The 12,243-nt window shown below is 37.1% G+C and overlaps 1 protein-coding gene across 3 annotated transcripts in view; it reads left to right on the plus strand.

Annotated features, from left to right (window-relative positions):
• Positions 1-11,131, plus strand: part of spsb4a (splA/ryanodine receptor domain and SOCS box containing 4a) — a 71,642-nt gene extending 60,511 nt beyond the window's left edge. For all 3 annotated transcript variants that reach the window (XM_079378761.1, XM_079378760.1, XM_079378762.1), the window contains one exon: positions 10,007-11,131. In XM_079378761.1, the coding sequence (XP_079234887.1) occupies positions 10,007-10,134 (128 nt within the window). In that variant the 3' untranslated portion in view covers positions 10,135-11,131. The remainder of the gene's footprint in view (positions 1-10,006) is intronic.
• Positions 11,132-12,243: the final 1,112 nt, after the last annotated feature.

The raw sequence follows: 12,243 nt of genomic DNA on the forward strand, positions 1-12,243 counted from the left end.
GACACAAGTCCAGTCTATGATGAATCTGTCTATTACAAAACTATTCATTCCTGCTAGAGAGTTTCCCTCCCCATGTGCCCTGCCCTCTGGAACCCCCTGTCATCATGACAAAGCTGTTTACCTGGCCTCCCCAAACCCTGCTGAGTCCACTCGGCCATTCGTAGGCTTTAATCTCATCCAAAGTCCAGCTGTGTTGAGCGGTGAATTCCGCCGGATGGATCCAGGGAATGAGGCTGGGGATGGGCGTCTGGCATCTGCCACGATCAATATTCGGCTACAGTCCATTTTGCTGACTGTGTGAAAACTTGGCGGTCATTCTGCATGTAGATGGGGATCTGCAGTGCCTGAAATGGATCCGAGTGATGTGTCTTGGATTTGTTGGCCTCTAATAGCTCTGTAAAACATTGTGAATAGTAAACAAAAAATACCTAATGCAATAACAGCTTCACAATGACATTTTTATATTGCTTAAAAGCTTTATAATGTTTGGCAGATCTGAACAACAGGTTGATGGTTTAGTTTTTTTTATGACTAAAAGGGATGGTTCACCCAAAAAGTTTAATTTGAATAAATTTGAATATATTTAAGAATGTTTCAGCTGTCCATACAGTAAAAGTCAATGGGGTTCAAAACAATTGTACACCAGTAACTTAAATTATAAGGGCAAAAATTAATAATTTTAGTTTTTTCATCAAAATTTTTTTTGAAATAGAAGAAAGTCACATACGTTGAAACAGCATAAGGGTGAGTAAATGATGGCAGAATTTTCATTTTTGACTGCATCTCTTTAATAAGAATTTTATGTTTAATAAGTGTAAATGAAGATAAAAATTGTATTGAGGTTTTAAACAGGGAGCCAAACTTGGTCTCTGAGTGGCTGTTACTTCTGAGGATTTCTTGCTGTGTAAAATGTTGACATTCTTATCTTCCAGAAGAACTAATTGAAACACAATGGCTCAGTCGTCAGGTGGCTTCTGAGCAAATGTTGGCCATTGTCACCTTTTGTGAGTCCAGACACGTTAGGTTCGAGGTATTTGCTCTTTTGGCTGTCCACCATGTCCATAGAGAGTTCGTATCTTTTGAAGCTGCAGGGGTCAGGCATGCTGACCACACTGTGTGAATCTGTGTACAGATCACTGCTTCAGGGGAGGAACTATGGACATAGACAGTCAGAGAGAGTGAGACTGCGCTTTAAAAGACTAGCCCACAGCATCTCATGAACTGCATCACCGCTGACCTTTCTAAGAGTACTTCAGTGGAAAATTACAGCTTCTGGGACCAGAGACTAATGAACTTGTGACCTCATCCTGCATGTTCAGTTCATGGCAAGCTATTGTCTTTTCTGACAAAACAAGGAGCTAATTAAAAATCATGGTTGATATCGTTTTCAGTTCATCTGTCACATAACAATATATATCATGGCGACAATCTAAAGCTGTATATCAATAGAGATATCGCTACATTGTGTATTTAGCATAATATAAATATTAAATATTACTATGCAGCTCAGATTTGCTGAAAGTTATTGGCACAATATCGCAGTAAAGAAACATCCATGAATAAGTAAATAAAGCATACTTGATGTTAAAGTCAAGCGCCATAAAGTCGTGGCCTAATGGTTAGAGAGTCGGACTCGTAATCGAAAGGTTGCGGGTTCGAGTCTCCGGCCGGCAGGAATTGTAGGTGGGGGAGTGAATGTCCAGCGCTCTCTCCACCCTCAATACCACGACTGAGGTGCCCTTGAGCAAGGCACCGAACCCACAACGCAGCATAAATGGCTGCCCACTGCTTTGGGTGTGTGTTCACTGTGTGTGTGTGTGTGTGTGTGTGTGTGTGTGGATTTGTTCACTACTCACTGCTGTGTGTGTGCACTTGGATGGGTTAAACGCAGAGCACCAATTTCGAGTATGGGTCACCATACTTGACAATACGTCACGACTTTACTTTATAAGCTGTAGAAATATTTGTTAAAAAATTGTTTGAAAAATTAAGTCTTTGCATTGCATTGTGGACCATTAGTTGGTAATCCAGGTAATCAATAGTGGTATCCTGTTCCAAGCATTACATGCTACATTGTTGTTGTTACATGACCTCACAGTTTAATTTATGTGTAGTGTCCAGGTGTCATCTTTCACATCAAATAAAGAATCAAAAAGAAGACGTACTGCATACTGTATTTCTAGTAGAAAGATGGCACTGCTTCACATTTATGGTTCAGCACCTGTGTGTTCAGCAGGTTTCAGCAGGTTTGTTTGTTCCACTCTCTGCTGTAAAACAGATTACATGCTGTACAGCACAAAACCTCGTACAGACACGTGTGCATTCCTGGAAACATGCAGGTCCTATTGTTTGCTGTTAAACTTCATGTTCTGAAGTATCACTAGCATTAGGCTTAGTCAAATACTTGACCCGCCTAAGTATAGTAAAATCCCCTGTTACATAACTGAATTATTAATGAACGTGAGTTTTCGGAGTCACCACGTTCAAGGGCAGTAAAGCCTCCATCATGACCGCAGCCACAACAGTGTGTTTTAATATGAGGTTGGGAGTACATGATGAACTAAGCTCGGAGTACATCTACATCTAATTACCTGGGTGTTACGCCTGATTTAGCTAAGTGGATAATTTATGGTTGAGCGTCATCACCAAAGCAACGTTTTTTTTTTTTTTTTGATCAGCCTGCTTTCATAAAAAATCCCAGATCTCACGCTAATAATGAATCGCTCGGGGTGGAATGACTATTGAGTCGGTGTTTGAGCCGGAACGCAAAAAACACACATCAGAGAGAGTTCATCCAGGCGGAGCTGCAGTTGGTTTGGGTGTTATGCTGTAATGAACGCTTGTGTACTCACTCGTTCCGTGGGAGGATCACAGGCCTCTCGACGTGACCGCTGCAAATCTTTCAATTAATCAGCTGTAGACATTAATCAGTTCACAAGGATTTAATCGAATTACACCGTCGGGTTTGATCTCCATGAATGTTTCCATGAAGGTTGCTTTCTGGAGCCTGGCGCGAAGCTTTTCCGGAAGGTTCCACATGCCGCCACCCCCCACTTTCCCGCACTGGCGTAGGTCGTAGAAAGTGTCAGACCCCCCGTTTGTGAGGCTACGGCACCCCCGCTGAGTACGGAGGGTGAATTAATTGGATTTTACAAAATGTGATGCTTTGATATTTACTGTATGAATCCCATTGCTTGTCTTGCAACCACAAGAAATTTTTGGAACAGTAATAATAATCATAAAACTGTGTCGGACTGAAATAGATGCAGTTCTCTCTCCTCATCTGCACCAGAACTCATTTATTAGGAGTCTAATGGAGGAGTCAGAGACGTGCAGGAGCTTAGCATGTGCTGGAGCTTAACGATTTGTTAAACATGGACGTTCGAAAAAGGGCTCCCATGTGTCACATATTGTGTTTTATTAGTGGTAGTAGAGAAACAGAATGGTTTGCATGGACGCATTCACCGGAGAGCCATCTCTCACTGTAGCGCGGCAATTTTTTTCATCACTAATCGATAGAGGTCTATAATATAAAAATAAGGAGAAACCCAAAACAGGCTCGAGGCCCGGCCCGCGTCTTAACTATGACGTGGAAATTGGCCCGAAGCCCGGCCCTAGAGGCGTAAAAAAGTCGGGGCCCGTCAGGCCTGGGCCGAAATGCAGGGCTCTAACTTGAGGCATTACTTTGTGTTTTTGTGTTACACTTATTCCTGTGGATGTGCAGACCAATGATGAAATATGCTTATTTAAAGAGTATAAGAAATCTAATTAGTATGTAAAATGTGTTATTGTATTAATACATATTTCTTCATCTATGGTCATCTATTATTCACATTTTAATACAATATTATGTTAAAATATAAGATACAATATGCATACACAAGTGAATATCAATGAATGCTAGAAAAATGCTAGAAATGGTTTTTAAAAAAAACATCTAAAGACATCTTTTTTGCTACCATCTGACCAATTAATACTAGCACTTAACTATTCTATTCTATTTATTTATATTTATAAAAAAAAAATCATTGCTATGTGAACTGCTAGACTAACTGAGACTTATCACAGCGCTTGTATTTTGTTGCTCTTTCGTTGGTCTGTTTGCTTCTACATTGTAAGTCGCTTTGGATAAAAGCGTCTGCTAAATTACTAAATGTAAATGAAAAAAAGTAAATTTAAGTTTTGCAAATACTTCAAAATAAAAAAGGCAACCAACTGTACTCATCAAAATATTTTATTATATAATATATCCACATTATCTAACTGCAAATATAGCATATACTGCCTATTATCTAAAAATAAACATTAACTATAACGCGTTTCATAAAATACAACTACTGGTCAGATTTCCGAGAGGTAAACTAATGCGTTAAAATGGCAAAAATGGAAAAGAAATGCCTCAAATTTCTGGCGACTATGTTTGAGAAGCACTGAAATGAATGGGCTTCAATGCTGAAACTATCGGTTGTTTGGAACTATCGGCTGCTCCATGACACGCTTTACTTCCGCATTCCTAAGTTCCTATGGAAGCCTATGGGAGTGTCGCAACTCTGTTTCTCAGCGGCTTTGGTGCTGACCATGGTGCTGACGCGCCGTCATAGTGATAACAGCCAATCACATACTTTTCTGGTGCTACATGAACGGGATTGGCTAGCATCTGCGCTAGGGTATTTGCATAAGGCGATCTGATTGGCTGACGCCTGCGTTGGCGCTTGAAAAGTTGAAAAGTTTTCAACTTCTGCCGCGTGCAACGCCAGTGAAGCAATACATTTGAGTGCAATACATTTTAGTAGAAAAAATGAGAATCATGTAAGAAAATCGTGATCTCAATTCCCATGGAGAAAAATCGTGATTCACATTTTAGCAAGAATCGTGCAGCCCTAATATATATATATATATATATATAAATAAATACACACACATGCATATATTTAAGAAAAAATTTATGTTTTTAGATTAAATATATTTTTATATAATAAACTATATGAATAAAAATTTATACATGTAAATACATGTAAATATTTTCTAAATATATACTTTATGTGTGTGTGTATTTATATATACATAATAAATATACATGTTACGGGCTGATGAGGCACAATTTCTGGAAGACGATGAAGATCAAACAAAATATATTTTAATAAATAAATCCAAAAGACAGGCAATAATATCTACTTGCATAGACGAGAACGGACGAAGACTAAGGGAGAACTGAGGACTTATAAAGCATGAACCAAACAAAGGAGACTGAGATAATTAAGACAACAGGTGAACTGAATGACTAATTAAACAAAATGGGGAAAACTAGGTCACAGGGGAAACAGATAACCAGACATATAACAATACACCGTACACGCACACATATTATGTAAACAAAAACTTTTATTTTGGATGCGATTAATCATTTGACAGCACTATTTTTATATTAAAGATATTATAATATTTTTAATAAAAGGTAAATTTTATTGCATTACCTTTTGTTTAAAAAAATCTTAAATAGACAAAAACTATTTATTTATTAAATAGGTACCCAAATTATTGAATAATAACTACTTGAACTATATATTTCAATTTTAAACTATTGCTTTTCATGGTGGAAATGTATATATTTGAAGATTAATAGTCTGGGTCTTTAACAAGTATAAATACAAACATTTGAGAACTAACCATTATAAAAACATGCTAAAAACTTTCCCATAGACTACATCTTTCACCTGACCTTCATGTAAAATCAAAACAAACAACAAAAAAAGTTCAGTTCTTTTAGCGACTATCTGCTTGACTTCCTGGGTGACTTTAAATCACTTTTATGTTTTTCCTCAGAGCTTTTTCTCAAGTATCTTTTGTTCATTTGGCATGCAGTCTGTAGTTCAGTTTTTCCTTTTCAACTTTTTACTCAAATTATGCAAAATGATTTGTAATTAACAATTCTTTACATTAGAAATATGCAGAGGAAAAAACCCATTAGTGCTGTCAGACCTTTTTGCTTTTTTCCTATAACTCATTTATCGTTTTACGTTTTTAGCAGTACAGTTTAACCATATACTGTAGTTATATTTATGTGTGTGTGTGTGTGTGTGTGTGTGTGTGTGTGTGTGTGTGTGTGTGTGTGTGTGTGTGTGTGTGCGCGTGTTTTTGTGACAAATGAGGTATAATGAAATAAATAAAAATAAATTTGTATAATGACACAGGTATTACAAGGTGAAGGTGACTTATGAGGACATTGCCCCATGTCCCCACTTTTCAAAACGCTTATAAATCATACAGAGTGAGTTATTTGGGGGAAAAGTTGAAATGTACAGTCTCCTGTGATGGCTAAGTTTAGGTGTAATGGCAATAGCACATACAGTTTGTACACTATAAAAACCATTACGCCTATGGGATGTCCCCACTTTTCACAAAAACAAACGTGTGTGTGTGTGTGTGTGTCATGTGGAGATCAATCTGACTGCTTCTGTGTGGGAAGAAAACCAAAAACTCCCAGCATGAACTGCTGTAGTCTGTTTTATCAGCCATTTTATTAGGATGTTCCGAGAGTCTGATAACACACACAATGGAATCACATTGACATATCCGAGCCATGTAATCGCATTTATTGTGTATAGCTCACATCAGGATGATTGGTTGCCATATGCGGCTTGTAGGCAGTGCTTTAATGTGATTGAGTAACGACGGGGAGCAGCCTGAGGATCACAGCGAGTGACAGGTCACCGTATGTTTTGTGTATTTCACTGACGTGATTACAGTCTTCAGACTAACCTTGAGCTCGCTGGCCTTTGAGTGTTCACAAGTGGGCTGGAAATGAAAAATTATTCAGTTTTACTGCAGTAGAGCACTATGTCCGTGCTTTGATCCATCTGTCACTTCTGACCCTGACTGTCAGTTGCTTCTCTCTCTCTCTCTCTCTCTCACTCTCTCACTCATCCCCGTCCCGCACATCTACACTTTCCATCTGCCTCATCATGAGACGTGCCGGACTTACTGCGACTCTTACTAAATATATTTAGAAGGAAGTGGGTGTTTACTGCTATCATAAAGTAATATTTTCTGTCTGCTTTGATTTAATTAGATTATTCGCTAATTAGATATTTTTAGTGCTGTCAAATCAATTAATTGTGATTAATCGCATCCGAAATAAAGCTTTGTGTTTATATAATATGTGTGTGAACTGTGTATATTTATATGTATAATACACACACACATGTATATATTTAAGAAACAGATGTAATATATAATTTTATGTATTTAATATAAATCATATATACACACACACACACACATTTGTATTTATATATGCATATATATACAGCTATATATGCACAGTCACACACACACATATATATATATATATATATATATATATATATATATATATTTTATGTAAACGCACAGTTTTATTTCAAAGATGCGATTAATCACAATTAATTGATTAGACAGCAGTAATATTTTTTATTTAAAAAATTTAATATTTAGTATTTAATATTTATTTTATATAATATAAAGTAATTATATTATAACAGTTATTATTATTATTATTAGTTTATCAGACATTATACAACAGCATAAATTACACATATAATATTTTATTATAAAATATAAATAAAATTTAAAACATTCAATAATTTTGTAACACTAAAAGTGATTGTAGGTCTTAGAAAATTATATTTTGGTATAATGATGTTTAATAATATATAATAAAATGTAATCGTAATAGTTACAACAATAATAATTATACGAATTGTGATTATGATTGTTATTATTATTATTATGTAGTGTTTCAATCATTATGCAACAACAATAACACACTGAATAGAAAAGTGAATGTAAACATTTATTTGGAGATTTACTAAAGATGTAACAGTGCTGCATTAAAATATTAACTATATAAATATTTAATATAAATATAAAATTTTAAAAGTGTTAGATGTTGACAGTGTTTATGGGGATTTTTGTGGGAAAGCTGAAAACATTTTTGCAATTCTGTTTGGTGACGCTGGAGGCACAGAAATGTGCATTAAAAGTATTCACGCTCACTGAGTGCAACACGAAATTTCGATTTGACAAACAGCTTAAGCTTGAAAAACCATTGCTTTGTGCCATTAAATCATTTCATTCTGTGTGAAGGGCTCCACAGGGATCCATTGTTTCATTTTAACTTCTTGTTGTGGTGAAAATTTGCATTATGTGAGGGCATTACAATACTTATGCCTTCAGTTCAGCTGCCAGGATGGAGGAAGACATAACTCACGACATGTTCTGTGTGGGACTCCATCACAGCTATAAATATTCAATGTGGGTGCTTGCATTGTGCCAGTGCAGCTGTATAACTATTCCTCTTTTGATTGTTAGCCACACATACACTTACTACTAACCATTAGCCTGCCACAATCTCTTACTCTGATTGGCCGGCGGGAGGGAACGGGCTCCGATTATTGCAGCCATCCTTGTGATCTGATTAGTCATATCAGCCCAGGTCCTGATAAAGACCTGATGGTCAACAGAGGAGATGTGGCATCTTGTCCAGATGGAGCCGTGGCTGTTTTTGTGTTTGTCGGTATGAAATCTTGGCTGGAGCAGCGGCTGACTCAAAGCAGATGGGTGGCGGCAGACTCCTCTTGTGAGGTAGCGGCTCTGTTGATGGATACCAAGCTCCAGTGGCAAGATCCATCCATTATTGAACTGCTCTGTCAGCTTATGTAGAGGAGCAAGATGCCCAAACACACAAACACACACACTGAATCAAACGTTGGATCACACACTGGAGCTTTTAAAGAACAGCTTACCATAAAATGAAAATCCAGTCACCATTTACTCACCATCATGCTGTTCCACCTGTATGACTGTCATTTTTCTGAGAAACACAAAAGGAGAAATTTTAAAGAAATGCACTGTTTACAAAGGCTCTAAACTTTCAAAACGGATACAAAATTAATAGAAACATAACAAAAGTAGTCCATATGACTATAACTGTTCTGAAGGCACACAGTACCATGTGAGACATTCTACATCTACGTTATGAAGTGAAATGAAGTTTTTATTTATTGAAAATTTGTATCTGGTAGGGGAAACATAAGGGAGTTCAATTTGTGAATCATTCAAGTCGGATCTGGTCAATGAATCAGTCGATTTGGTTCACTGAATCCATCTCAATGTTTTGTTCATGAGTTGGTGCAGTTTGTGAACAAATTATTTTGAGTTGAATCTGTTCAATGAATCAGTTGATCAGGTTCATGAAATCATTCTGAATGATTTCTTCACAAATTGGTCCAATTATGAATCATTCTTTTGAGTCTAAGCTTTTCTGTGAATCAGTTGATCTGGTTCATGGAATTGAGCATGAATTGGTCCAATCTTTTTTCAGTAAATCAATCAATCTGGTTCACAGAATTGGTCTGAATAATTTGTTCATGAATTGGTCCCATTTTTTTATTTTTTTTGGTGATTTTGCATCCTTTTTGAAGGAATCTTTTAAATGTATCTTTTCAATGAATCAACTGATCTAGTTCACAGAATCTATTTGAATAATTAGTTTGAGAAATTGGTCCAGTTTGTGAAGGAAAAAAAATTCCATGAACCAGAACAACTGATTCATTGAAAATATCAAATTTAAAAGAATGATTCGTTCATGATATATGCATATACATAAACTATGTAACCATTTTTTTTTTCCTTCTATTTTTTTGTGGAGATCTTGTGAAATGAATCAATTGAGCTGGTTCAAGGAATCGGTCTAAATTATTTGTTCATGAATTGCATTTATTTGCTTCTCAAATTCAACTCATTGACCCAAAGCGGTTCTCATATTAACATCTCACACAATTTATGTTGTATTGACTTGTGTGGACACTTTTATGTTACTTTTATGGTGCTTTAGTGTCATTTTTGAAGCTTGGAACAAAAAGAGGGGGATTAATGATAACAGAATTTTCATCCTTCAATCTGTGTGCATTAGAATTTTCCTTTTTGAATCCAGTTCTAACAGATGCTTTTGTTTGCTTCTTTCCAGCGGAGCCTCTCCCTCTGATGGACCTGTGTCGACGTGCAGCGCGGCTGGCTCTGGGACGAGAGCGTCTACAGGAGATCGAGACATTACCTTTGCCCCAGTCTCTGAAGAATTACCTGCAGTACCAATGAGAGTGTGGGCCGTCACGTAGAGACGCACACACGGACACAGAGAGGAAGCCTGAGGCGCTACTATAGCGCCACCATCAGGCCACTGAGGGAAAATGTTTACATTGTGGCTCACTGGTGGAATCTTAAGTTAGTTTTTTTGTTTGTTTGTTTGTTTTTCCGTTTTTATTTCCCTCTTTATGAGTCGTTTAAATTATTGATGGCTTTGGAAGAAGCTCGAGGGACAGTGTGACGCAGGGTTAGAGCGGCGGCAGCTCAGCAGACCTGCAGAGCCTCCAGGTGTACGCCTCGCCCTGGAGAATATGACAGAAAGCACATTAACCTTGGGATGCCTTTGAAAGCCCACAGCAATAATCGTTCCTCTTTCCCTGGATGTAAAGCCTGCAGAGCACAGTCATCGGACACAGGAGACCGAGGCGGCTGCAGGTCGGGCTCAGCCGCCTCCAGAGTCGAAATCCTCCACACGGGAGCCTCAGCGGAAGAAACAAACCCTGGAAGGTATCTTCACATAGGACCACAAGGGGACGGTTACATGACTGACAGCAACCATGCTCCCTTTTTTTTCTGGGATGGATGTGTATTCCCGAGGACACACATGCGCGTACGCACGAAAACGACCAACAATCATATACGGATTTCACTTATTTTTGTTCTCTGTGGGCTTGAGTCACTTTTCTATCTGATTTTATTGTCAGTGTGAGATTTCAGTTGATGAAGATGATTTTATCAAGATGTTTGGCTATCTTTTACTTTTATTTATCAGGTTCTAGTTCCTTTTTAATGAATTGAGTATGTGCGAGCGAGTACATAGATATCAAACACTCGTCACATATGGCTTTCTATTTTAAACTGGGATGCTGCTTTTATTATTATTAATATTATTATTATTCTGTCTGAACGCTCAGATGGAAGTCTGGTTTTTCCGAGGCACACAGTGGAATGTAAAGATCTTGCTAGTGTTAGCATATTTGAAATGTGAATAAAAGCCAAGTGAATGAGAAGGATGTTGTCGAGAATTTTTTTCCGAGACAGAATATGCCCGGATGTGTTTCAGCATTCTCATTGAATAAAAATATGTGCATTCTTGAGCACAGAAAGGCCTATTTACGTAACACCACTTATTTTCCTCGGCTAGCGTTCCACTGAGAGTTCCACACTTTTCTCTCTCTCTCTCCTGTCTGACTCCCACTCTATCACAGTCTGAGGCTGAAAAGTATTATCTAACCTAAATCTGTGAAGAATTGGATCACTCTTCTCACGCTCTGCTCAGGTTTGTGGGAGGTTTTTAAACAGTCACTAATCGCAGGTGCTTTCAGTAATCCAGACCTCGCTTGTGTTCTTAATTACTGTCATTCACCTAAAATACCCTTAACATTTTCAGTTTAATAAAACTACATGATATGCTGATTAATCCCATTCATCACAATTATAGCATATATACATTTTTGCAAAAGACCCTTGAATGAAGATGTAGGACAAGTAAACGATTAAATAGACAAAATGTGACCATTAAAGATCAGTATTCAATCTAGTAGTCCAATGCAAAATAGTAAGAAATTCTACATTACACTATGCTCTTTCTGTGGTATTTGCATATACAACTACACCGTTCACCGTTTGGGGTCAGTATTTATTTTTAATTTAAGAAACTAATGCTTATATTCAGCAAAGATGTATTAAATTGATCAAAAACAACTAAAGATATAATGTTACAAAATATTTCTATTTTATATTAATGTTGTTCTTTTGAACTTTCTATTCATCTAAGAATCTTGGAGACCAAAAAAAAAAAAACCTATCAACATTTCCACAAAAATATCAAGCAGCACAACTGTTTTCGACATTGATAAAAATAAGAAATGTTTCTTGAGCACCAAATCAGCATATTAGAATGATTTCTGAAGGATCATGTGACACTGAATGCTGGAGGAACGGCCGCTGAAAATTCAGCTTTAGAAACTGAAAATTATTTTTAATTTGAATTTGAATTGAAGCATAACTCTCGAACGGAATGAGATATCTTCACCGAACTCGGGACACATGTGTATGAGCTCAATATTTGATAAAATAAAACAAATTGTGCAGCTCTGCCACTTGGTGGCGCTGTAAGAG

This window comes from Barbus barbus (assembly GCF_936440315.1).
Source record: "Barbus barbus genome assembly, chromosome: 26".
NCBI lineage: Eukaryota > Metazoa > Chordata > Actinopteri > Cypriniformes > Cyprinidae > Barbus > Barbus barbus.